This window comes from Drepanopeziza brunnea, assembly GCF_022702325.1.
Source record: "Drepanopeziza brunnea f. sp. 'multigermtubi' strain 214-2 chromosome Unknown ctg2, whole genome shotgun sequence".
In the NCBI taxonomy this organism is placed as follows: domain Eukaryota; kingdom Fungi; phylum Ascomycota; class Leotiomycetes; order Helotiales; family Drepanopezizaceae; genus Drepanopeziza; species Drepanopeziza brunnea.
The window spans coordinates 1,433,238-1,459,389 of record NW_027094065.1 but is presented as its reverse complement, the minus strand read 5'-3'; the positions used below and the strand labels follow the sequence as shown (position 1 = coordinate 1,459,389).

At 51.3% G+C, this 26,152-nt stretch overlaps 6 protein-coding genes across 6 annotated transcripts; 2 read left to right on the top strand and 4 right to left on the bottom strand.

Annotated features, from left to right (window-relative positions):
- Positions 1-646: 646 nt before the first annotated feature.
- Positions 647-3,621, top strand: L3040_001555 (uncharacterized protein; the record flags this gene model as incomplete). The annotated part of the gene is made up of 4 exons (XM_066156798.1): positions 647-1,036; positions 1,098-2,117; positions 2,186-2,422; positions 2,470-3,621. 4 exons carry the CDS (start codon positions 647-649, stop codon positions 3,619-3,621), a joined length of 2,799 nt encoding a protein of 932 aa, XP_066012815.1.
- Positions 3,622-4,842: 1,221 nt separating this feature from the next.
- L3040_001554 (uncharacterized protein) lies at positions 4,843-7,004 on the bottom strand (the record flags this gene model as incomplete). Its single annotated transcript, XM_007294229.1, has 2 exons — positions 4,843-5,167; positions 5,281-7,004. 2 exons carry the CDS (start codon positions 7,002-7,004, stop codon positions 4,843-4,845), a joined length of 2,049 nt encoding a protein of 682 aa, XP_007294291.1.
- Positions 7,005-7,771: 767 nt separating this feature from the next.
- Positions 7,772-11,825, bottom strand: L3040_001553 (uncharacterized protein; the record flags this gene model as incomplete). The annotated part of the gene is made up of 2 exons (XM_007294228.1): positions 7,772-9,713; positions 9,850-11,825. The coding sequence occupies 2 exons, from the start codon at positions 11,823-11,825 to the stop codon at positions 7,772-7,774; spliced, it is 3,918 nt and encodes a 1,305-aa protein (XP_007294290.1).
- A 1,198-nt stretch (positions 11,826-13,023) lies between these two features.
- L3040_001552 (uncharacterized protein) lies at positions 13,024-17,010 on the bottom strand (the record flags this gene model as incomplete). Its single annotated transcript, XM_007294227.1, has 1 exon — positions 13,024-17,010. One exon carries the CDS (start codon positions 17,008-17,010, stop codon positions 13,024-13,026), a length of 3,987 nt encoding a protein of 1,328 aa, XP_007294289.1.
- An 857-nt stretch (positions 17,011-17,867) lies between these two features.
- Positions 17,868-23,570, top strand: L3040_001551 (uncharacterized protein; the record flags this gene model as incomplete). The annotated part of the gene is made up of 1 exon (XM_007294226.1): positions 17,868-23,570. One exon carries the CDS (start codon positions 17,868-17,870, stop codon positions 23,568-23,570), a length of 5,703 nt encoding a protein of 1,900 aa, XP_007294288.1.
- A 230-nt stretch (positions 23,571-23,800) lies between these two features.
- Positions 23,801-24,718, bottom strand: L3040_001550 (uncharacterized protein; the record flags this gene model as incomplete). The annotated part of the gene is made up of 2 exons (XM_007294225.1): positions 23,801-24,311; positions 24,393-24,718. The coding sequence occupies 2 exons, from the start codon at positions 24,716-24,718 to the stop codon at positions 23,801-23,803; spliced, it is 837 nt and encodes a 278-aa protein (XP_007294287.1).
- Between the last annotated feature and the right edge of the window lie 1,434 nt (positions 24,719-26,152).

Here is a 26,152-nt window from a genome sequence, read left to right as displayed (position 1 = left end):
CCCCATCTCCTTTTCTTCTTTCTCTCTCCTGTCCACCTCCCCCTCCCTTCTCCTGCACTACAACCACATCACCCCAGTCGTGGGCCTGCACCACCATCGAATCTACAGTACTGCCAGCCAGCTCCCCTTTCCACTCGTTGTCCGGCGTCAACTGTGGCCAAGGGTCGAGTCGAGTCGAGCCGAGCCGAGTCGAGTCGATTTGAAACGAGCTTTGCTTTGTAGCTTGCGTGAGAGGGAGAGAGAGAGAGGGAGAGCACAGAGCAAAGCAGCAGTAACAGCAACAGCAGTAACAGCAACAGCAACAGCAACAACATCAACATCTACAACAAGACAGCACAAGCATCTGCCCGTCATTAGATAGCTCCGGATCCCGATTCCATTCGATTGGAGTCAGAGCACCCAATCCATTCCACTCCGGCCACGCTCCTTACCTCCCTCCGTCTGAAGTCGAGTCCCCTCTTCGCGACACTCCCATACGCCAGCCGGTGTCCTATTGTTTGGTCTTGGCGCTTTGGGATTCTTCAATCCCATACCCAGGCCCCTTTCGGAACGTCAGATCCCGAGCGATTGAATCAATCTCGCCGCCTTCGGAACACCATACCCTACTCCCGAACCCGAACCCGAACACATATCCCCAGCTTCAACCATGGCCCCATCTCTGCACAACCACTCCTCTTTCGTTCGTCCGCGGACGGGAGATCGCGAGACTCGTCCCGGAACGCGCGACCAGACCGACAATAATTTGATCATCCCAAGCCGAACCTCTTCCCTACACTCCCGCATCACTCAGCCCATTCCCTCGTCACTCGCCGTCAAGCCCCAGCAAAGGACGCCGAAGACCCTCACGCATGCCTACATGGTATGTGGTGTCGGGCGGGAGCCGTCGCAATGGGTCAAGGCACCTGCACCAGCACAGGGAAAGATAGGGCACATGAAGGGAGCGGTGGGCCAGTTCTGGCTGCCGGAGATCCTCGGGAGCAGCCCGAGATTGGAACAGGATAACGAGATCGCGAGAGTGCTCCACGCGGCCATGAGGGTAAGCTCGGCCCACCCCCCACGATTCACCTCCTGACCAATCCGTGTGTTGACGCATCCAGGCCTGTTTCCCGCACGATGTGGAAATCTGCACTGGACGCAACCAGCCGCACTGTGTGCACCACTCCTTTGTTCTCCAGCAGGATTCCTCCCACACGCTTTACGGTATCGCGCTCCGCGTGTGGTCGCGTGCGGATGACAAGCGAGCCGAGACCATTCGAGACCTCCGAAAGAGGACCGAACCCGATTTCTACGATTCCCCCGATGAGACGTACTGGATCCCGTACTGCCTCTCTTTTCTCTCCCGGTACCCGCTGTACAACCTCTTGGGGGACTACCTCCGTGGTATGTGGATCCACTGGAACAAGGCCACGAACCTCTTCCACGCCGAGGAGGTTTCTCGCATTCTCAGCTTCCCAGCCCCGAGGCTGAACGACCTGGTCCGGATCGATATGAAAGACTACGCACTATGCTACCAGTTTCCTTCCTCCCCCACTGGCTTCCAGAACTTCGCCATGTGGCCCCTCTTCTCCTGCTTGTCGGTGCCCAACATCGTTGGTGTGATCGAGGCAGCACTGTCCCCGACGCGCCGCATTGTGTTTGTCAGCCACTACCCAGCGATGCTCACCACGGCAGCGGAGACGATCCGATACTGCGTTCGTGTGTACGAGTGGAGCGGTCTGTACGTCCCAGTGGTACACGCCAGGCACGCGAAGGAGCTGGTCCAGGAACCCGGTCCCTACATCCTGGGCATCACCGCCGAGTGCAGGTCCCTCTTCACCGCACCCACCGATGCCTTGGTGGTTGATCTGGACCGCAACTTCGTGCTGACCTCGAGCCCCCCCACGGCGCTGACCGCTGGTCAGCGATCCAAGATGGTCAACCGGCTGACCCAGGCCCTGAATGGAGACGTCACGCCCTCTGGCGTACCGCAGCATCTCCGATCTGCCTACGGCGGCGGGAAGTTGGTTCCTGCTGGGCAGATCATTGTGATGCGCGGGGAGGTGGAATCCATCCAGGACCCTGACTGGTGGAACCAGGACGCGATCATGGCTGTGATGGACCACGTCTGCGAGAAGATGGTAAGTCAATCGGATCTCATGATCCCATCGGGGAGACGGGGCACACTGCTGATCATCGTTCCATACAGGGCCGCAACACCGGAATGAAGGCCGTCTTTGGGGGGGCCGTCAAGAAACCGCTCATGACCAAGGTTTCCATGAGGCACTTGAATGAGATTGTCCGTGAGAGGAACCAGTACTCCCGGGATGCTCTCGAGGCCTGGCAAGATTTTATCAACCTAAAAGGTCGTATGGATACCGAGCTTGGCAAGGTCACTAAGCGAAACAACTTTCTCGTCGAAGAGCTCGAGAGCTGGAAGCAGCAGGTATGTTGTCTCACTTGGTATCTGCCTCAATTTGCTAACAGCCCTAGTTTCTCAAATTCCAGGCGTTTGCGGAGCAACTTACCAAGGAGACTCAAGATCTCAAGGTCAAGATCGAAAATCACAAGCGCGAGAACAGACGCCTCTCTGGCCTCATTGACCAACAGAAGGATGACGCAGCCCGTCTCACCGCCCGTCTTTCTGGGACCGAGAAGCAACGTGACGACGCTCTCGAAGCCTTGGTTCTTCAGCAAGAGATTGCCGAGGAGCTGGAGCGCGAGCGCAAGCGCAACAAGAAGGAGCTCAGTGCTCTACAACACACCAATGTCACCATTCTCCGTCAACGAGATGAGGCACAGCGTGTGGTTCTGCACCTCCGCGCCCTGATCAGTGGCCAGACACACCACATGGAGCACATCGTCCGAACGCTCGGCAAGAGTCCAGAGCTGGTCGAATACATCGAGCACGGTTTCGAGGAGGAGGAGGCCGATCTCCGGGACATCGTTGAGGAAAGCAAGGTCGATGAAAGCGGCGAGCTGTCATCAGCGGAATCCCGATCTTCGTCGCGCGCCTGCGGGAACGGCACCAGTGGTGACGACATGACGCCCGGAATGGAAGACCGTCTCCGCAAGGGTCTCCGAAACAGCAAGCGATACAGCCAGATGAGTATCGTAGATGTTGCCGATCGCCACCTGAAGGACAAGACCGATGCCATCGCCCACATTATCCGGAACATCAGCGAGCAATGCGCGGCGGCGGTTGAGGGTCTCCAACTCGCCCACGATGCCGAGGTCGAGGCTGAAGAGCTGGCGTTGAAGGAAGCTCGCGGTCAGCACCGTTCGAGTAACCTCTCCACCCTCTCAGCTAGCGACGACGGACACTCCAACGGAGGATCCGACACCGGCGAGGAAAGTAGCCGGCAACGGTCCTTTCTCCGGACGTCGAGTATCCCTCCAACCCCGGACCTCATCCACAACCGGTCCAGCACCTCTATGTCGATTGCAAGCACAGCGACCACCCCTGAACGGGGCAGCCAGCAATACACCATCGGAACGGACATCCCCACAAAGATTGTCGAGGATAGTGACGAGGAGCTTCGGGGAAGGAGCGGAGATGAGCGCAGTGGGTCCGAGTACGCAGGGAAGCCGAATATGATGCGCAGACCTGCTGGTGTCCGGTTGAGCGCTCTGGGTGGCCAGTAACGCGTGTCCCAGATTCGGTTCCAGTTCTTGACATGAGTGATTTTCAAGGGATGTTTCAGCATGTGTAACTTCATTTACAGAAAGGGGGGCGTCCGGGGCTGGTATTGTTTGTCTTGCGTGTACTTTTTTGCTTTTTGGTTTAGCTAGAGCCTTCCACTTCTTACTTTGGAGCATGGAGGTCAGAGTGAGGATAGATGTACGAGGAGACGAAAGCAAGCGGGGAAGATGGGGTGGCTCCGCTTGTACCCAAGTCGACTTCACGCCAGAGTGTGGATGAAGGGTTTTTCTCCCCTGTTATTCTCGTTACTTGTTCCGCGTGGTAATACCCGGCGTGTATGTAGCAGCAGCAGTTAGAATACTGAACATCAAAACCAACGATAGATTATAGTATATATGGGAGAAGGTTCCGGCTGCTTGACTTGTGTTGTCCTTTTGTCCTGTTCTTTCTACGGGGATGGATGGATGGATGGGATGCCTTTGACCTCGATCTGATCTGATCTGACCTGATCTGGTTTCTGGTTTTCTTTTATTTGATGTGATGCAATGTGATCTAATCTAATCTAATATAATGTAGATTAAACAAAGGAAGAGGAAATGAAAGGCGAGCGGGCGGAGTCTCTCTCTCTCTCTCTCTCTCTCTCTCTCTCTCTCTCTCTCTCTCTCTCTCTCTCTCTCTCTCTCTCTCTCTCGATTTCATCTATCTACCTAGGTATCTGATCTGGCTTTTTCATTCATGCTCAGCCTACGGATACCTACCTACCTACCTACCTACCTACCCACAAGAAGTACCAAATCCAGCTCTTTTTTTTTTTTTTTTTTTTTTCTTTTTGGTTGGTAACCAGATTCGGAAATCTTTTGATTGAAAGCCGGCAGTGCCGTGCGGTGCCGTGCCGTGCCGTGCCGTGCGGTGCCGTGCTGGGAGGAGGTGAGGAGATGAGATGAGGAGATTTGATTGATTGATTGATTTGCTGGTTGGTTGGATGGCTGATTTTTTAGGTCATGAGGCGCTTCGTGCTTGCTTCTTTCGAGATCGGGCGAGGGTGGGAGAACAGGAATGGAGAGGGGGAGGGAGGGGGGAACTTGTGCGGTAAGATAGATGTCTGAATCAACAGTGGAACAAAGACTTCAGGTACGGTACGATACATATGGGTATTGGGTATACAACTCCCCCCCCCCCCTCCCTCTCTCTCTCCAATTCCCGCCTTCCCCCCCAAAATCAAACTACACGTCCCAACTATCGGGATCGGTGCCCAAGAACACCTTCCACACCCTCTTGCTGATAGCCGGCCCAACCTTGCGGTCGGCGAACGACCCGTTCCGGTTCGACGCCTTCCTGCACTCCTGCAGCGCGCCCGGCCCGTCCTCCCGCAGGCCCCGGACCAGCTCCGGCACCGTGGGGTACCTGTCCATGATGCCGAGGGCGGCGGCGGGCGTGACGAGCTGGATCTGCTCGAGCATCTTCTGGTACGTGTCCGCGGCGTCGAGGCCCGTCTTGACTTGGCCCGTGTCCACGCAGAAGGCGGTGTCGAGGGTAAACTTCTGGGTTCTGGGGCGTGTCGTTGATGAGCACACTGGCGGGTAGAGAAAGAGGGAGAGAGTTGGGCTGGAGGGCGGGGAGGATGCTTGATGGTAGAAGAGGAGAGGAGGAGGAGCGCTTACTTGTAGGGGACGGACGAGATGTGCTGTGTAAAGTTCACAATCCACTCGGCGGTTTCGACCATCGAGTTCGTATGATGGATCAACACCTCGTGCACGATTTGCAATCGGAGCATGGCATCTTCAATCTGTTCCTCGGCCACATAGTCCGGCTCCTTCTTCTTCCTCCTCGATTTCTGGCTGGCGTTCTGGGGCCCGTCCGGCAAACTATCATGGCTTCGGACAGCCGAGTCGTATTGTCTGATCAGCTTGTTCTTGTTCTTTTTCATCCACGTGTTGTAACCTTCAATCAAGTATATGATTTTGCACGAGCCGAGTCGCGTCTGCAATTTCAAAACGTGAGCGTCCAGGTCTCCGCTTTCAGGGCCAGTGATCAGATTAACCAGCGCCTGCGCAGTCAAAACACACATGGCGTGAGATTCATCCCGGATATACTTCGCAACAGGTACATAATGATCCGCATCCGCATCGTACTCGGCCTCGACCTTCCTCCTCCACTTGATGAGAGGCACCTCACTCTCACACGTAGTATGCTCAACGCTCAGTGCCCGCAACATCGTAGACGTCTGCTCCCTCAATATCGGATTCAGCGACGACGGGAGATCAACAATCATTTCCGGCGTCGACACTTTCTTATCCGTCTTCAAGAGATTGACTTTCGCCAGCTCGGCAGCCAGTTCCTTCTCGTGCTTCTTCCTCTCCTTCTCGATGGCTTTCGCCTCTTTCTCGGCTGCTTTGGCGGCTGCTTTCTCCTTCGCTTTCTCGGCTTGTGCAGCTGCTTTCTCCTCCTTGCTTTTCGACAGGTCCACCTTTCCCTTCGTGGTCTTCTCCTTCGCAGTCTTCACCTTCGGAGCCTTCTCTTTCGTAGCCTTCTCCTTCAGCTTGTCGGCGTTATACTTATCGAGCGCTCTCTGAGAACTCGAAGTCCTCGATAATTTCGGGATAGGATTCAGCGGAAGCTGCGCAATATCAGGAAGATCCGAGTCCGAACCATCATCGCCAACATCGGACTCTGCACTTCCTAGTGTATGACCCTTCCCCCTGAAGTTACCCCCCCGGCCGATATCCTCAAACACGTCTTCCTCCGAATCATACTTCTTATCAGAGCTCCTTTTCTGCGCCCGCCGCCTCGCAGCTTCGACGAAAGGATCAGGTGAGCTCGTAAACACCACTGGGTCCGACTCCAACACCCTGCTAGCCGCTTTCTTGAATGCCGGTCCAGCTGACAGGCGCTTCGCAGGCTCTGGTATCGTCGGCGGAGGGGAAACCTTTCGTTTCTTAAAGGGGGGCAGATCGTCCGCGAAAGGGTCGTCGTGGTCCTCGTCGTCGTCGGGTTGTAATCTGCTGGAGTCGAGATTGACCGTACTGTCGAAGTCGTCCGACAGGAAGTGAAATTCGGTACTCCCTGTTACGAGTCCCGAGGCTGGTCCCGTCGCGCCGCCGCTCGACGTGTCTGCTTTCGAGGACGTGGCGACTGCCGGTTCCGCAACTGTGGTCGCCGTGCTGGCCTTCGCGCACGTCGCAGCGGCAGTTTTCCTCGGCGCAGCCTTTACCGTTAACCTCGGCGACTGTAGACCCTCATCGCCAGAGGAGGAAAGCTCGACGAACCCATCGCTTGCCGCCTTCAGAGGCTGCTTCTTCGCCGGAGTCGGGGCCGCTGATAGCGCGGCAGGGCGCTTCGGCGGTTGTTCCGGAGACGAAACTAGATCGATGACCGTCTGCCCCATGTTGGCAATTGGTTTGCGAGCAATTGAATAGCAAGCGGGGCAGAGATATGAAAATGACAGCAAGGGTGGATCCGGCGTGTTGATGGGCCAACTTTGTCGTTGGCCTACCGTACCGTAGATTCCCTTCAAGCGTGTTGACGTCGTGTTTCAGTTGCTACGACGACACGTGTGACGTGAGCCGCCAATTGTTACCCGAGCCGAGCCCCCCTTTCTTGCCGAGAGTCAACAGAGTTTCTGCTGGTCCAATAACACGTATTGAGTAGGTAGGTATATGAGCGCCAATTCAGTGGTACCGCTATCTAAGGATATATTCTCTACGCAAAATCACAGTCGGAGCAAGTGAAATCTTACATTCAGCGTCTTCAAATGTCATGGTGGCAGTCCTCTATGGGTCTCTTTTCCATTCCATAACAACAACATGATCTTGAGCAGTATTCATTACAGTGGTTCATTACATTCGGAAAACGATAGAAGTCCATAGACAGGCATCGAGGTATCATTGAACTAATAAACCGCAGCTCGCGAGAGCCCCCTCAAAAATATAAAGGTATCTAATACTTCGAACGCCAATACCAAAACGCTCATGCCCTTGCAAGCAAGAACGCCTCGCTTACCATCCCAATCATACTCCTCAGACTCCAAATCAAAAGAAGAGGAGAGATTGGATGCCGTTGGAGCAAAGTAAACCACGACCGAAACAAAGTCCTGCCGACGCCGTGGAAATAATAAAACAACAAAAAGAAACTACAAAAAATATACAATGCCGCTCAGTAACTGACCCTTCCCTCATCGTCAGTCTCGTCAACACCATTGCGCTCTGCCTCCGAAAACTCCGCTAACCCCATTTCGGCACGCACTTCCATCTGAATTGCTAAGAAATACTGTCGCAAACTCCTCAGGCCCCGAAGAAAGCCGTTGTCGGGCGATTCAGGATGCGAGGGAGGACAAGCTCTGTCGTCAGAAAAATCCTCCGTCGTGACGCAGTTTGCGAAATCTGCAATTTTGAAGTCAATCTCCTTGGGCTTGACACGCACTTCCTTCTCATCCTCTTTTTCGCTTTCTCCTACAACCTCACCGGTATTACCATCATAGAACATCAAGAGACTGGCGGCATAAAATCGATAGCCCGCAAGCCCTCGAATTATGACTTCTAGTTTGGAGAGCTTCTGCAAAATCGTCGGGATGTGGCGCAACACACTCGAGTAGTCGATCCCATCATACAAGAATCTCTTCAACGCATTGCGAAATTCCGCCCCAACCTTTAGGTCTCTCCCAAAGTACTTATCTTGAAAAATGTACGTCTGAGTCTTCACATCCCAGACCTGCAGCCCACACACTCTAACTCCCAATTCCTTAGATGTAGTGGCTGCGCATTTGCGACGTTGCGACTGCTGTTTCTTTTCATTCGCGTCGACGCCGTATTGTCGAGTACCCATCTTGAGGTCCATGATGCAGGGTCGCTTCATGCCAGCTGTCAAGTCTTCGAGGAGGAGGAAGTATTCTACACGTGAACCGGGCTGAGCCCGTGCTTCTTTCGGGTTCACTGGCCGAGGCATGTTCAGGAACTTGGATGGTGGCTCTTCAGGACCAGCAGGAAGCATACGGCCGGGTCCAACTTCCATGGATGTATCAGACATGTGATTTACATCGTCCACTTTGACATCGGCAGACGCATGGGATTCTGCTTGAGCAGCCTCAGAAGATTTTACTACAGGTTCCGCATCCATGGCAAAGACTTCCTCCTCGGCATCGCCCTTGTAACCGGCGTCATCTGCTTCTTCGAAGTACTTGAGATTGCCTCGATCTTCCGCTACCTCCGAGGGTCTCCGACGGAGACCACCGCTCGAGTAACGCCTTTGACGCTTGCTTGCTCGAGTGCCGTCGGAGTGGATTATCTCAGGTTCGGGTGCACTCGTGCCGGCTTTCTCATCGAACACAGTCTCTCCCTCCTCTGCGACCTGGCAATCAGACCCAGTCCCCTCAGCCTCAGCCTCCGTCATGGACGTCAAGCCAGTCATACGCTCGGCAGCTGTCTTGATCGCCTTCTTCCGAATCGATGCCTCGGCCGGCTTTGAAGCAGTCTGGATTTGCTGGGCAGTCTGCAAGCTTGATTCGGAGTTCGAAGGGCGCAACGTAGACCCCTTTCGGTGAGGCAATGTCCGGTTTCGAGATGCAGGCTTTTTGTAACTCTGAATTGGGATTGGCTGACCCAGGAATGCATCAGCAAACACCTCATTGCGCAAGTCCTTATTAACTGTTGTTGCACCCCAGCTGTGAGCAGGCTTGTCGTAAAGCGCGGGGCGATGAAGAGACTCGCCGCCGGAAACCTGAACGCCGAATGAGCCAAGGTTGCGTGCTGACGATGTCTGTGCGGTGATATTGTCGCTTAAGGACGGAAGTTTCGAGTCAGCACTTAAGGGGCGAGGCTTCAAGAAGCTTGATGGCAGAATATGCCTATTATCTGCAACCGTGACGGTTGGAATTGTCTGAGGAGAAGAATTGAGAGATTGGCTTATGACCCGCATCTCTTCTTGATCTGCTGCTGGAACATTCTCTTTGACAGCTTTGTTATGAACGACCCCATCGAACTTATCTTCCAACTCATTTTGAGCAAGGTCTTGACGTTCGTTGGCCGCATCAGGGTCTTCTTTTTTCGTTGACCTGCGCCGAATTTGCTTTTCAAACGTGACATTGAGGACTCCAATGTACCTGAAGCAAAATGGAAGTTGTTCCGTCAGCAATAGAACTTCTCCGAATAGTATGGCATTGAGGTGGTGTGTTTGTGTCTTGATAAGACTCAGCTTCACGGCCCCACGGGACGAGAGGGGAAATTGGGAATACATACCTTGGTAGAAACTTCAATAACTCCGGGTGGTGCGATTCGACAGTCTCATAGAATTTGTTCTCCTGGTTGTTCAGCTGCTTGCACACCGCTCGCCTAGAGAACCGCCACATTGTTGTATGGCCTCCGACTTGATGGCGATAGGGTATCAGTTCGATGGTCTCCAGAGGTTGCTTCGGCTTTTGCTGGTGATCATGTAGACGTTGATTGGCCGCGGTCGGTACCTGGCTGCTGACCTTCAAAGATCCAGTGGGGGTAGTTTCCGTGTCGTCGTCAGTGATAACAGACTCTTCCCCAAGCGTTGTGTATCCACCGTCATCTTCAGAATCACGTTCAGTGTAAGCAGGGGCTTTGGCGCTAGGTGGAGGCACCACAGAATCGATATGTGGAGTTGATGGCTTTGTGGCTACAGGCGACGTCTGTAGCCCAGATCTAGCCTCCTGGCTTGTGCACTTCCCATCCACATCACAAGAGGGGACTGCATGTTCTTCCAACCATTGCGAATTCTCTGGGTTAATCTCGCTGGCCTCAGCATTGCTAAGGCTACCTAGCCTCATACGCCTCTCACGCTCAGGAGATTCATAATGAGTCTTGTGAGGTACAAAGAGAGCCGAAGATATTTGCTCCTCCCCCGAATCATCTTCCTCGTCGGCAACCTTGACATTGGTTCCGTCGTGTTCGTCAGAAGGCTTTTCAAATTCGACGCTAGGGGTTACAATGGACCCTTCTCCAGCTGATTCCGACTTTGTAATCACGGACTGTGGTCTCTCCGAGGCAGTAACGGGAATGCTTCGTGAGAAAGAGGATCCCTTTGTAGCGCCAGGAGTCAGATTGTGGTGTTTTCGGATTTCAGCAAGCAGCTGGACTGGCATGGTCTTCAGCTGCTCTTCTGATACCATCTCGATATTATGTGAGCTATCAAAATAGCCTTCCGCAGTAGCAAGTCCATCTGTGGGATTTGAAGGCTGGCTAAAGTTATGTGATGTTATGGAAGCCTCATGCTCCATAATGGGCTCAAAAGGATTTGGCTTATTGTCGAAAGATGGGCTAGAGCTATGGGGTGTGCTACCTTCGCGTGGTGAATGAGGTCCGCTTTTAAATTTCATCTCATTGGGGCTCTTACCCCGGCTCAAGCCCTCCTTAGAAGTTCCCTTACTCTTAGAGTCCTTCTTGAAAGACTTGTCTTCGGGAAGGCCCTCTTTGAAAAATCGCAGACTATGACTTGCTTTCCTGCTCCGGTTGTTTGGTTCGACACCGGCAAGTGCTTCAGCAATAGACTTCTCGACCTGACCACCTTGAATATTATGGCTGCCATGCTCTCCGATGGACCATGCCTTCTCTGCAGCCATGGCGGGGCGAGCATCTCTCCACGATCGGTACTCTGCGCGGACCCCTTCGGTTGGAGGCTTCGCGGATATTGAGCCAGTAGAGGGTGGTCTCAAAGGAGTTGCAGGTCGTGAGAGACCAGTGTCACCAGAATTTGACGAGATTATGCCCTTAGGAAGTTCTTGTATCCTTTTCTCCTTGTCTGTACGTTCTGAAGAGGTCCCGCGCGCTTTGCTGGTATTCAACAGGTCCTTGTGGCTCATGAGAAGCGAATCAACACCTCTCGTATCGAAGAAACTGGACAGGGTCGAGGCTGTAGTCATATCTCCTGCTGAATCTCCTGGCAGTATGTGGCCTGTATTTACAGTAATGTTTGACGAAAGGCCGCCTTCAATACTGGTCATGGCAATGCGCTCGGTGTCATTGTGAGGTAGTGAGGATTGCACGGGCGGTGAATATGTATCTGGCGATTGAGTAGAGGGGATTTTTAATTGCTCATCCGTCTCGTAGTTCGTGGTGAGTGCCTGTGTCAACAAGGAGCTGGACTGGACTCGTGGAGGTAGATTCCACGGCCTGCTTTGGTTCTGATTGCTCTCGGGCGTCGTGGCGGCGGTGGGCGCGACATTTTCGGGCTCTAGGGACGAACTTGACATGAGGAGCTCATCTATCGAGTCGCCTTGCAATGTGGGAGGGATTGATTCGCAGGTACGGGGCTTCAATGGGTAGTAATCTGCAGAGGGAGTTGTTGTTTTCAAAACCACCACAGCGGCTCGACACAGACTCCGTGTTACCCAGGTTGCCCGAGATCGAAGGAGTATGTATTGGTTGGGTAAGGTGGTGTAGGTGTAGATGTAGATGTAGATGTAGAGGGGTGGTCTGGTCGTTGGTTGGTTGTTGGTTGTTGGTTGTTGGGTGTTGGTTGGCAAGTGAGGGAGGGAAATCTGTGAAGTAGTAGTAGCAGTAGCAGTAGCAGTAGCAGCAGTAGTAGTAAGGTACAGACTGGTAGGTAAATGCAGTCGCGACTTGCACGTCAATGTTTCATCATTGAGCACCCACCAGGCCTGGCCAAATTCCCGTACCCAAGTACCAGGACGGCCCCCCCAGATTCTGGCATCGCCACACTTTAAAAACTTAAACCCCTGACTATCATCAGATACCGTACCGGTACCTCGTGGCCCAGCCTTAGGAGAGAACGTCAGGCCAGTGCGCTGGGTACAAAAACAAATGGATCTTCTTCTCGATAGCAACCTACCGGTATCAATACGCAACGCGGGCGGGCTCAAAGAGAAGAAATTAAAAACATCATTAACTGATCCTCGCTGACCGCCTCTCTTGATATTGACATTGTCGGTGGTGCAGAGAGTAGATAGCTAGGTCGGTAGGTTAGGTAGGCAGGCAGGTAGCTACATAGCTCCGTATGACCTATTACCACAAATCTCCACAGGGTACGTCCCGTCTGCCGGCGGTAGAGGTCCAAGACGTAGTTGCACTGATGAATTGTTGATGGAGTCCCATGGGGCAATGCCGGGAGAGACACAAGGATCCACCTTGACGAGATACTATATCGTTAGAGCAGTCGAAGCGCTCATTACGCTGGTCACTCAGCAGCTACATACCTCGTCTGAACAATCCAACCAGCCGGAGACAGAGGCAAGTATCATATGCAACAGCATCGGCTTCATTAACTACAAATGTCCATAAACATCCATCGGGGGTATCATGTCAAGTCAAACTCCGTAGCACCTGTTCCCCATGCCCATGCCCATGCTACCTGCTACCCTATCAGCTAAGAATAAGCCCTCTCCCAAAATCCCACATTCATTGTGATCTTCTGCGCAAGCTCGTTATCTACTACACCAGTCCAAACAGCTTCCTCCTTCTATGCCCTGTGCCAGTACTCCCACGCATTCGTGGCTCCCTTCGCGCCTCTTCCTGCGGCTCCTTGGCCTTCTTGAGCTCAGAATCCACAGACCAATCTCCTAGAAAGTCTGCGGCAGCCCCGAGTACATCGTCCATGTTGAAACTCGATGCGGAATTCGTGCTCCTCACCTTTGGAGTCATGGCGAATGGGTTCATGAGCATAGGGTCGTCTTTCTCGCACTCATTCCATATGTTGCTGTTTGAATCGCCTCGAGTCTCCAGATAGTGAGAGGAAACACGCTTGGAAGTTATCGACCAGCTTCGCCCTTCAGATAAGTTGTGATCAGCTGCAAGGAAGGCCTCTGCTTGTGCTTCTGGCCCGGGGCTGCTGGTTGGCTGAGAAGCTTTGTGTTCTGGTAAAATACGTTTGAATACTCCTGGTCGAGTGACCGCCACGAAGTGTTTACGGAAAGTATTTGTTATGACTGTTCCATCGTGGAAGATATCTTCTTCATCATGCTGGTCATGCGCTGCTTGTGGGGGAGGAGAAAATCGCACGGCAAACCGGGTCTGTTCGTGCTCCGTAGGATCCTCCTCCTCCTCTAAGACGCCAAAAGATACCCGCTTCTTGGCTTTGGCTACTGATGTGTTCTTTGTAACACTTGTCCATGGATTCTTCAACGCTGCTTCCACAATGGTCTGGGTATTCATCAAGTCATTATTGCCCGGGTCAGCTGTGCTTCTTTCGGGAGATCTTGCTGGAGAAGCGAAAGTTTCAAAAGGTGTGATGCCGCTATCGTCAGGTGTCTGCGGTCGCTCTGTGATTTCCCAGGCTTTGGAGTTATCGCTTTGCGATGATACAGTAGAATCTCTACGAGGTGTCCGTGGTCGCTGGATATGTTCCCAGCCCGAGGCTAATGTCTCCCGGTCCGATGTTGCAACAGATCGCGCAACAGATGCTTCCTGGGAGTATCCTTCATGTGCTTGGAAGGTCATGTCCTGGTCTGGCTGCTCAACCGAATTCATCGATAGTGCCTTCAAGCCTTCCGCTGCCCAGGGGCTTTGCGGGCTGCACCCTTCCCAGCTTGACTCCGAACGTGGACTGGCGCCGGAAATGGGCTGACCGGCACCTCCATTAACATCCAGCTCGGGCTCCATATCAACAGCGAATTGTCTAGTCTGATGTTCGTTGACATCAGGCTCGGGTTGTACAAAATCGGCAGAGGGCTCGTTTCTTTCCTGTCCATCGGCATCGCGATCGGGCGATTCATCTGGCAAGGCAGCGGCATCGGACTCTACTTGGATATGGTCGCTCAACTCAGGGATCTCCACATCTGCCTTTGAGGCTAATTCTGGAGGGGTAATTGTGTCCTCGCCCGCCAGGGGTACCAAGACGGATGACGAATGAAATTTCTCTCCGTCACTTTCTACGGAAGACATGGCGTATCCAGCGGTAACGATTTTAGTAGTTTCCAAGACCGGTCCGGCGGTATTTATCTCTACCGAAGATTGCTCCTTTGACTGAGATCCGGCACGGCCTGTGGGTGTAGAGCCCTGGATAATGTCTGACTGTGGCCTCGAAGGCTGCTCGACCACCACTGAATATTCGTGCGGACAGTCTTGAGACGCCTGCCTCGGGCTGCTATGAGGGCCCCCACCATGGCTAGAGCTGGAACAGATCTGTGACAGCTCTATCTGGATTCTGGCCATCTCGTCGGTAGACACGTCCTCTATGCCCGTAGTGTTCTCCGTTTCTCTAGTGTCCAGTCCGATTAAGGGACACGTGGGAGTCTGCCCAGCAGCAGGTAAAGATCCTGGCGGAGTGGTATTGTAGGATTGAGTGCTGAAATCGTACATGTTCTGCGATGACTCGGCCAACTTGGTGATCGCCTGAAGCCTTGGAGACTCCTCGGGGGGGTTTCGGGGAATATGTCTTATTGGAGGCGGTGATTTGGCCAGGCCATTGATGCCCAGAAGCTTCTGAGCCCGTTCTGGACGTTTTTGCGGAGTCGGTTTTGGAGATCCTTGAAGAGACATTCTAAACCTTTGGGAGAGATTGAAGTCGTCAAACCCAGGCATTTTCCACGGGCTCGCAGGGGGTATGTCTGGCAAGCCGAGAACGAAATCCATGGCAATCGTGTGATCTTGCAATGGGGTAGTCAAATTATCGTTTTGCACAGAAGGAGAACGGGGCGGACCGGCCCTTTTAGGTTTGGGTACAGGCGTATCAATTGCAGAAGCGTTGGACTTGGGAGGAGATTGAGGGTGAGAACTCTCCGCTGCCTGTGAAAGAGACGGTGCTTGTCCATTATGATTCTTGTCCCAGCTAAGAGATTTGTCGCTTCGGGGAGGTGTTGTCTGGCTGTCTGATTTCCCAAGAATCGGAGGGACTTCAGCTAAGCCTAGTGGATGCTGTACTGGTAATACGGGATGTGTATAAGGAATCTCCGGTAATTCCATTGGTTTGGATAGTATATTCTGCGCTTCATGCGCCTGCTGTGTCGACTCGCCCGAGGCTACACTCTCATCGTCTTCTATTTTGATGGAATCCCTCGTGGTCGCTTCGCTCTTCGGTTGCTGGGTGTATCTTGTTCTTCTCCTAAACTGAAATTTTTCCAGATTCCTAGAAGACGGCGCAACTTCCGTAACAAAGCTGCCTTCTTCTTCATGTGAAGATCTATTCAAATCCGGGCGAGGCTTTCTTCGCGGAAGTGTTGGTAGTTCATAAGGCCTTGAGCTCGATGTGTGTGACCTTTGCAAGGTGTTGGACTGCATTCTGTGACTTTGCTTGGTACCAGGTGTTATAGCTATCAGATCATCCGGCTCGAGATCAGAAAATGAACGGTCTCCCAAGTTCCTTGAAGTCTTCCGTGCTTTGATACTAGACCCTCGCGAAGTGGTTCGATGATCATTTTCCTGTGATATGCTCTGGAGCTCATCAATATCATCCTCCTGGCTGTCGAAATCTAGTTGTCCAAGCTGTGATGACCTGTTTGCAAGACCAAAGATGGCAACAGGTTCATGGTCAGCCCGAACCTTAGACCCTGTGGCTTGCTGTGGAGTCTGATGAGTGGGCAGCTGTGGTTTTCGAGCGCCCTGGGGTATGCCTGGGGATCCCGCTGAAAAACGAGACGGGCAATGAGCTCCCACTCCTCCCAGGCCTGGAACTTTGGTAGGTAATTGGCGTCTCCGCCGGTTTCGGTCCAGCACATCAGGAAGCGGTGTTGGCGAATCCACGGCTGCACCCTCCCATCGAGCCCGTTTAGATACGTACGATCCTTTAAGCCACTGTGAGTCTGCTGCCCGCTTCATGAGTTTTGTATTTGCTTCCAGGACTTCATCAGTATGTGGTGTTTTGCCGAAGTTATTGAGCATCGAGAGATCGTGCGTGGCGGACGAGGCTGGTCCCGAACTTTTCGGTCTGTGTTTCGTTGATACTTGGTGGCGATTATCTATTGCGGGCAGGTTCTCTTCCCCCTCTTCATCGTCATTGAACTCGTCTCGCTCAACGGATCTCACTAGTGCTCCGCTTGCGATATTCGTCTCGATGATAGCATCTGCCTCAGCTTTTGCCGTATCTTTGCACCACCGAAGAGCATCCGCTGGAGTCAAATAACCCAAACCATGCGCTGCCGCTCTCTTCATCACATTTGCGCGAGTAAACAGCATATCCTCTGAGCCAGGCTGCCACCATGCATCATCTTGCTTCTTCTTGGGCCTGTACCTCCAGGGATTGATCCATCCCCCCTCCTTCGAAAACGGCCCTTTCAACCTCGCAGATAGTATTGCCGGTAAGTGACCTGTTGCTACTCTTTGGGCCGCTGCCTCGTAACGCAGATGCTTCTTGTGAACCTCGTCTGGGGTGTCTTCTGCGTCTGAACCTGAGCAGAGAATATCATCTGGGGCGCAGACCGGTGAGCAGTAGTAGGGTTCCTCCTCTACCTCCGCAGAATCGTAGGAGCTCTGGCACTGCTTCATGTTGAGTTGACCGGGGCGCAATTATAGGGCACCTCACGGTGCTACATCGAGCTGGATAGCGGGTTGTAGAGCGCTGATTGAAGTCGATTGTCGTTGGCCGAGGGACGTGTTCCGTGTTTCGTGCAATCTCGTGTAAAGTGGTGGTCCGTAGTGTGCAAAGCTGAATGGAAAAAGTGTCACGGAAGGTATTGGATTGGCTTCGGGATTAAGGGAAACTCTGATTTGATAGTCTGCAGGACATTGATTATCTACCGTAGATCGGTGCAACACTTACGTTGTCCATTCATACAAGGACGTGTTTGTGGCTTGCTCGGTCGGTTCAATAGGGAAAGGACAGTCCCTGAGAACTACCCAGATATTTTCTGTCAATAACGGCGATATTTATAATGTCGTATATGCATTTTCTCATATCGCAAGGCAAGATCTACATAAATAAAGGAATATAAATGCGGATTCTAGTAAGAATACTACTGAGCCACTTAAAGAACCGATCTCCAGGAGAACGGACCTCTTATGTGAGAAGAGGTACCTAGGTAAACATGTGAGGGGTCTATTTCGAGCTAATAGTATTTACGTTGGCACGGTGATGATTCGAGAATACAACCAACACCAGCGAGCGCGTGAGGCATCGAAAAGAAAATACAACAAAACCGCGTCGATCGCCCGGACCTTATCCCAATCCACCAGCTATTCATTTCTCTCCCTTATTCTGAGTTTCAATTTTCTCGCCCTACCCGACTGCATCTTTTTTTTACTGTACTTCGATACCCCGCCGACGACCTCTCGTACTCGACTGCAACAGTCGCATTCATGGCACGGCCGTAACCCATTGCAAACCCAACTCGAAGTCTGTCGCAATGGATCATGCATGGCTAGACTCTTTGTCCGAAGATTGGGTCTCTCAGCCGCGCTCTTCTGGATCTCCTGCGCCCTCGCTACCGTCACTCTCGAAAAGCACCTCCGACTCCTCCCAAAAAACGCGGGCCGCGTCGAGTCGCATACCGAAATACAACGTACGGCGGCAAACATGGACCGCCCCTCAGAACTGTGAAGAAAGCCCGCTGAACGAGCGGAGCACGAACGAAACGAACATCCCCTTATCGCAGCGCGTGCAAGGTCGGCAGTCAAAACTTCGTGAGATCAGCAACGGCACCCGTGGACGACGTTTGTCACGGACATTCTCGGCATCTACGACCCAATCAGTGCAGTACCATACCGTTGAGCATAAATCTGCCAGTCTGTCTCCGAAAAAGGGAATACACGAAACCCCGGAGTGGAAACGACGCCTCCTTCATGGAGACGTTGCGTACGGAGAGCAGTGCGACCTCTTCAGTCCCGCTGGCCTTGAAAACATGTTCCGGCCTCCCCCCACTCAATCGATGTCACCGAGCAAATTGGGAGCGGCGCAAACACCTGAGGACGGTAGCATAGCCATGCCATCGAGCCCTCCCCCGTACCACAAGGACCGTGGGCAGGAGAGCGGCCAATTTATGGACGAGGAACCACAAGGCACTCAAGATCGGCAGCAGCCACGAGGCATGAATTATAGGCTTGCAAATCAAGGCGGAAGCGAATTTTCGGTGAATGACTTGAGCCAGAGTAGCATGTTTCAGCCCTCCAAGATATCTTTCCGGCAAAGTCAGGATGTAAACATGCGCTCTGATTCCATATCTGAGCCGGAGTCATCAGCCTTGCGCCTCCAGGACCCAGGTCGAACTGTCAGTGGACAGATCGATATGCGTAATGAGGAATTCAGCCCTGTTTACGTTGCACGTCACAATACCGCGGACGGAAAAATAGACTATGCGGCATTGAACCTTCCTCTGGACGAATTGGAGAGAAAACTTGCCAGTATTCGTGGGAGTACCCCTGGCCATTCGGATCAGGATGTAGATGATATTTCGGGAGCAGCTCCGTTAGACACGACTGTTGGCACGGACGACTTTGCTCACAATGGTCGATTTGTCAACCTGAGGAGGGGTGGTCAATCTCAGGAGGGCTCATTTCAAAAACGCATGTTAAGCCCGTCCTCTCTTTCGGCTGTCGACGAATCAGTGATGATGCCGGAATCTTCAATGCAGGCTATCACACCAAAAAAGCTCCCTAACATTCGGAAAACGCGGATTTCCAACGAGCATCAAGCCGCCGAGCCAGATCAAATACCAGCTACAGAGCTGCGAACACCTCAACAGAGCCCGACGAAAAGTAAAAGCAATTCAGGCAGCCCACTGAAGATTTTCGGTACATATGATACTTTCACCAATCAGAAGTTGCTGAGAAGGCTTAGTCAATTCGAGGGCGATATTGATCATAGTGGCGATGACTTGCCTGAACAGACTCAAGAACCAAACCGTCCTGGGACGAACGACGCTTTTGAGCCGATGACGGATAAACATTCAAATCACAGTCTTCCAAAACGAAAATCAAAACGAAAGATGAGCAGTTTTGGGGCAGGTGAATTAGACAGCTTCCAGTTTAGCGAAGGATTATCTTTCAATTCAGCTGAATTCAAAGACGGAGAACAGGAAAACGTCGCCTTACCAGTTCTCAACCGTCATACCCAGACCTCATTCAAATTTCAACTCGAGCCTTCGCCGGATCTAAGTGAAGATGCAACTGTCCATCATCGAGCCAAGTACACGACCATCACCAGTTCGACGCGACAAACTGCAAGCATTAGAAATAGTGTTCGACCAGAAAGCAGCAGCTCTCAGAGTCCAAACAGTAGTCCAGATGAACCAGAAGATCTCAAGACACCGAGGAAGCGGAACGGCGACTCGGAAGGTAAGCGACTTCCTAAAACACCTTTGAAGGACCCAACTCCAAAACGTCGGAGGACTTTGAACAGGGTCGATAGTGTCGATAGTGTCGATAGTGTGCACGCCGACGAAAAAGAGATTTTGAGTGATCTAGATTCCCTGAGGGAAACTCACCAACAAATGCAATCTGTGGTAGGGAAGAAACGAAAAGATGCAAAGCACGGTGACGATCAGCAAGCAGCGAATCCGACAGTGCTTGCTATGCGTCAAATTCTTAGGCCGCGAACACCAACGCCGAGTCAACGTAGTAGTCTACAGCATGAACGTGCACCGTCTTTAGAAGCGAAGTTGACCAATTCTGAGCAAGCGAGACTGCTGCAGGAGCAGAAGATAGCCAAGATACAAGCAGAACTTGATGCTACCGGACCGTTCAAAAATTCTGCAACTCTTGGAGTCGGCAAAAACATGCTTGATGACAGTCGTAAGGGTTCTATTACTACCCAAGACTTCCTGGATGAAGCAAAGATGATTATGGCAGGCATTCGTGACAAGACAAGACCAAGAAGCGGTTTGGCCAGCGTGGAAGAGTCGGAATCAGAAAACGATCGCGCCAAATCCACCGAGAGCGGTCCCCAGCTTAGTGGTGGGCTGGAGGAGCTTGATGATTCATATCAAGAGTCCACCGTGGAACCATTTTCCAGACCACCAAGTCGAGACGGAAAGCCTGTGTCACGACTGCCCCATAAGCAGGAGGACCCTGCCTTGCTAGACCACTTGCGAAAGTATCAGGAGAAGAGTGACATTGATGGTGTCATTGCATCTTCGATGAGATCTATTGCAATGGCCAAAGAGGCCGCTGATGAGGCAAAAGATCTTGATCGTAGAACGGATGAGACTATCCATAGGCTATCCATGCAGTCGTTGAATCCAGGCACTACGGAGAGTGACCCGCCAAATATTCGAATATCAGAAAATCCAGATTTATATCGGAAGCGCAAGCATTCAACTTCAACGATACACACTGGTGACGGGGATCGAAACGATGTTGAATTTCCTTCCCATGGTTCCTCGGCCTCTTCAGGTCAATCGACAGCGCGGTCTATTCCTACGGGCTCCTCGAGAGGATCAGACTCACGTCGTGTCATCGCTCCCCACACCGTCTCTCACCTGATACCAGAACAACTAGCCGGAATGGTGTTTGATCATGAGAGCAAGAAGTGGATCAAGAGCAAGAGTGCCAGCGCTGAGAATGGTGCTAAGAATTTTATTCCATCCGACGAGACGGATGACGACCCGTTTGGTGACATACCTGATCTTTCTGTCGATGAGACGCAAGAGCTGCAAAGAATCAAAGCGGTAGCAGCCAAGCTCAAACAAGAAGAGAGGTTAGCCCAGGAAACCCGAGAAGATGGGCAATTCAGTGGGGTGAAACTCTATACACAACCACAATTCATTCCTCCTAGGCAGCTATCGCAGATTCAGGAGCAGAAACGATCACCGGAGCCAGTCAAGGTCGCTCAATCTGTACCAGAACTCGGCCTCCCTGAAAGCATTACCAAGTCAGCCGTGAGAAAACATGATCCCATCGAATATGAGAGTATCAGACACAGCCGAAAAACCGAGTACTCCGAGAAGCAAGAGATTGTAGAGGAGGTCGAAAGGGAAATTTCGATATATGAGGATCGGGTCGATCCAGACAGCCCACGGAGACGCAACGTTACTATCTCTTTCTCATCGCCCCTTGCATCGGTCATTCAAGCTCCTGGATACGACGTCGACAGTAGCTTTGAACAGGATGTCGAAGCTGCCGGTCACTCTGCACAAGATGTTGACAATAGTGTTGGTGAAGACAGCATCATTGTCGCGAAAAATGACCCCGAGCCTAGCCAGAGAAATATTTCAACCAAGATCCGCAGTGCTATAAGAAGTACCTCTCGCCGCATGTCCGTGGGCGGTCACAAGTTCCAAGCTCGGCCTGTTTCACGAATTGACGAGCAAGATGAAGATTCGATCATAGAAAATGCCAAAGACCGCCAACGGAGAAGTATCAGCATCGTTGTGTCGACACCCGTCGCTCCAAGACAGTCTTCGAATGCCACTCTTGTAACACCCCGCCCAAGTCATGAAATTGGAACTCTTACTCTAACGCCTCTCTCTGATTTCACTGTGCACCAAGCTGATCAGTCTCTCGGGCTTGATGTCAGTTATGTCGCGCAAAGAAGTCGATTCGCTCTTGGCAACGATGCGAAGAAAACACTCTCCCTGTCGATAAAGGGGCTGGTTGAGAAACTCACTGAGGTGGAACCTTATGAACCATTCTGGGAGCACATGAAGGAACTCACTCTCAAGGACAAAAGGCTCACGAACATCCATAAGCTCGATGAATTCTGTGAGGAGCTAGAAGAACTCGACGTCTCACACAACCAGATTGAACAGCTAGATGGAGTACCGAAGACAGTTCGACACCTTCGTATCGCGCATAATTGTCTCACCGATCTTGTCACATGGAAGCATCTTCATAACCTACAATACATCGACGTCTCGAACAACGGGTTGGAGTCATTATCAGCATTCAAGTCACTCGTTCATTTGAGAAGTTTGAGAGCAGACAATAACAAAATCTCTGGCTTGGATGGAGTAAGTCAACTTGATGGACTTCTTAGCCTTCGGTTGCGAGGAAATTCCGTTCGTTCTCTCGACTTGGGGGGCACCAATTTACAACGACTCACTGATCTCGACCTGAAAGACAATCAAGTTTGCACCCTTCGTGGTCTCCAGGAGTTACGGTCCCTAGTGACTCTCAATTTGGAGGACAATTCTCTATGCGACATTTCGATGGACGCCGCGCAGACCATGTCAACTTTGAAATACTTGAAGTTGAGTGGGAACAACCTCGAAGCGATCGATGTGAGCCTATTCCCAAATCTCCGCCTTCTGTATCTTGATAGAAACCGCCTCGGAACGGTGTCGGGTCTTCTGAGGACAAAGTACCTCGATAGTTTGTCAATGCGAGAACAGCAGGAAGGTGCTGTTATTAACCCATCCTTCATCTCCGAAGCCTTCGAAATCCGCAAGCTCTTCCTGTCTGGCAATTATCTCGGCTCCTTCGAACCTCAAGCTGATTTCCTCAACCTGCAATACTTGGAGCTCGCAAATTGTGGCTTGGAAACTCTTCCGGTAGATTTCGGACAGGTGTTCACAAACGTTAGAGTCTTGAATTTGAACTTCAACGCTTTGAAGGATATCAAGCCATTGATCGGGATTCAGCGTCTGAAAAAGCTACTTCTGGCGGGCAACAGGCTGGTGAGACTACGATCAACGGCATGCGTGCTGGCACAATTTCCAGGCATCACAACAGCCGATTTGAGGAACAATTCACTAACGCAAGGATTTTACCCCCCGATCATAGAATCTCGGATGGTCGGACTTCATAATGACGAGGAGAAGGCGGCTGTCGAGCCTTTCACTCTTGGCAAAGCGGACAGAGAGAAAGATGTCAGATATGTTGCATGCTTAGACATGGATACGAGGATGTTGCGACGGACATTCGAGGTTATGGTGTTGAGCAGCTGTTTGCGGATGAGGGTTCTCGATGGATTGGATGTCGAGCGGGCCTTGCTGACACGCAAAGATATGGTTTTTGATGCATTGGTGGAAGTTGGTATTTTCGAGTATGATCCCAATCAGTCGCATTCGGAGGAGCAAGTGGAGGAAGCTTCGGAGGACACAGTAACTCCCGAGCCTAAAACTGAACCGATCCCTCCCTCTCCGGTATGGCAAGCGGAAGACAGTTTTGCCTAGTTGTTCAAGTGGGAGTCAGGCTATCATGTGTTACGGGTTCATGGTTGTGTTGTAAAATAGCGCGGTGTTGGGGTCTGATGGCATTGGGCTGGAGTTCATGTGTATTTTCTTTTGGATGTATCGCTAATGACAAATGATACCTTATTTTACACTTCTCACCCAGCTCTTCCCTTCCTCAGCTATCCACTCGATTGTACTCACATACACATACCTCACACAGTATTCTACCGTTACAACTTGGCTTTCCCGGCATTCTTCGTCCATTCGGCAACCCTCTTACCACCCACCACTTTCCTCCCCTCCTCCCTTTTCAAATACGCCTCACTCTTCGCCACCTCCCTCTCATATCCCTCCTTTTCAAGATACCCCAAGCTCTCCCTCCACATTTCCTTCTTCAACAGTCCGTACACCCCAGTCTTGCTCTTCTCCATCAATTTCCTCTCCTCCACAAACCTCAACGCCTCTTCCATGCCCCCCAGTCCGTCCACGATTCCATCCTCTAGCGCCTGAGCGCCGGAGAAGCGTTTCGCTTCCAGAACCATGGCTTTGTAGACCGCAGGCGCGAGTTTCTGACGGAAGACGGAGGACATTGCTGGCTGGAGCGGGACGCCGAGGTCAAGCTCGTTGAGGCAGAGATAGCCACGTGAGGGGTTCATGATCAGGTAGTCGTGGTACATGGCTAACATGAAGCCGCCGGCGAAGGCGTGGCCGTTAATCAGGGCTACGGTTGGCATGGGGTATCTGTTTCATCGAAAGCATTTCAGTAAGGATCCAATTCAGCATGAGGGAGGGAATAAGGTCTAGGCATAAGAGATTACACACGTCAAGAGTCTTCTGAAGAGGGCGAACATGCTATCCGGGAAGAACCCCTCGGTGCTGGACGCATGTTCCAGATCCAAGCCGTTGCTGTAGAATTTTTGGACTCCGGACGTGGTTATGACGCAGCCGGGCGGGTATGAGAACTCGAGAATGTCAAAGGCGAGGAGCAGCGATTGGAAGAAGGAGGTTAGGAGGCGGTTGTCCGGGGGTGAGGTGAAGGTTAGGATGTAGATGCCTGCAGAGGGGGAGCTGCAGACTACTGTTCCTGAGGGGGAGGCTTTGGGGGATGAAGGGTTGATAATTGGAACTGTAAAGAGGGAGGCTGCCATTTTGAAAGGGTTTCGAGGGAAATAAATGGCTTTCTTGGATAGCTTCTATAATTCGGCTCCTTGGAGCTCCTCGGAGGCGAGGTTGAGGATACTAATCCGGCATGTGTGATGATGGGCTGGACGTGGACCTCGGCCCCGTTTTCTTGAGGACCGGCGGTTGGTTACCTACTAATCACTTTGAGTTCGACAGATCTTTCTTATCTATGCAAGGATGGAAATAAGCATGTCTGGATATCAGCTTCCGAATAACAAAATTGTCTTTCTCTGATTGTCCTACCTTAGATCTCATGGCACTTTGAGGTCTGCCTGCAAGGCTGAATTAATGCCTACGGAATGGGTCCCTTTCTTACCTGCGCAAAGGTCCAGATAATAATAGTCAGTGCGCTGACTGTTTACCTGCGGGCTCTCAGTGACATTACCTTAAAGGCAGGTGGGTTCATCGTCCCCGATCAATTTTTTTAGCTATACCTTTATGTCACTTAGTCTTAATTTTTGAAGATGGTCTAATGATCATATGTAACGAGGTATAATCTTTAACACAATATTATCTGTTTAAAGATTTAGTGCGCTCAGTATCTATTAACGTGAGATTATCAATGTACGGTAATTTACAAAAAGATCGCACCTAATCTCCGGTTTCTTTAATTCTAATTCGAAAGAACTGACCGACTTGCTATAGCAAGTCGGCACCACCAAGGCGGGACAGTAAAATATGCTCCTTTTTAATAGGTAGAAAATCAACCAGCCATTATATAGTAATTATTTTTGTATAAGACGACGCACCGCATTGAGTTTGATATTAATAATCAATTAGTCGAATTTTAATTACAAGTTATTCTTTATTTTATTGTGTTGAGTGAAAGTAATAAAAATGGTACTTTTGCTTTGTACTTTTCGATTTTATTAATGCGTAGGTATATATCAGAATTGCCGCGTAAATACTAGAATAAAAGTTGTTGTTATTATTATTGTTATTGTATTTATTAACGTCGGGCGAGTATCCAAAACGCAATGCTTGGACCTTAAGGACCTCTTATAAAGTGTGGCGACGTATTAAGTAAAGGAGTTATATTTAAAGTACTATTTAATTAAAAATAAAAACTACATTGAGAGAACCTTTCGTTAAATAACTAAACATTTATAAACCTTTTAAAAGCAATTTATAATGCTATACGTCGAGTTTTCTTTGGACGACTGTCGAATACGTATAGTTTTACGAGCGGCCTCGATCCGTATAATACAAACATCTTTCTTTTTCGTCGTAAAGCTAAAAAAGCTTACGTTCGTAGCTTTTAAATAAAGCCGGTCGGGGCTACGATTCTTTACTTGTACGAGGTGCCCCTTACGAACCTTCAGCTCTTTTCTTTCTTTCTCTTGCGGTAGAAAGAGAGATAAAGACTCTAGAGAGCCGAAATTGAATCATCGACATGCGAC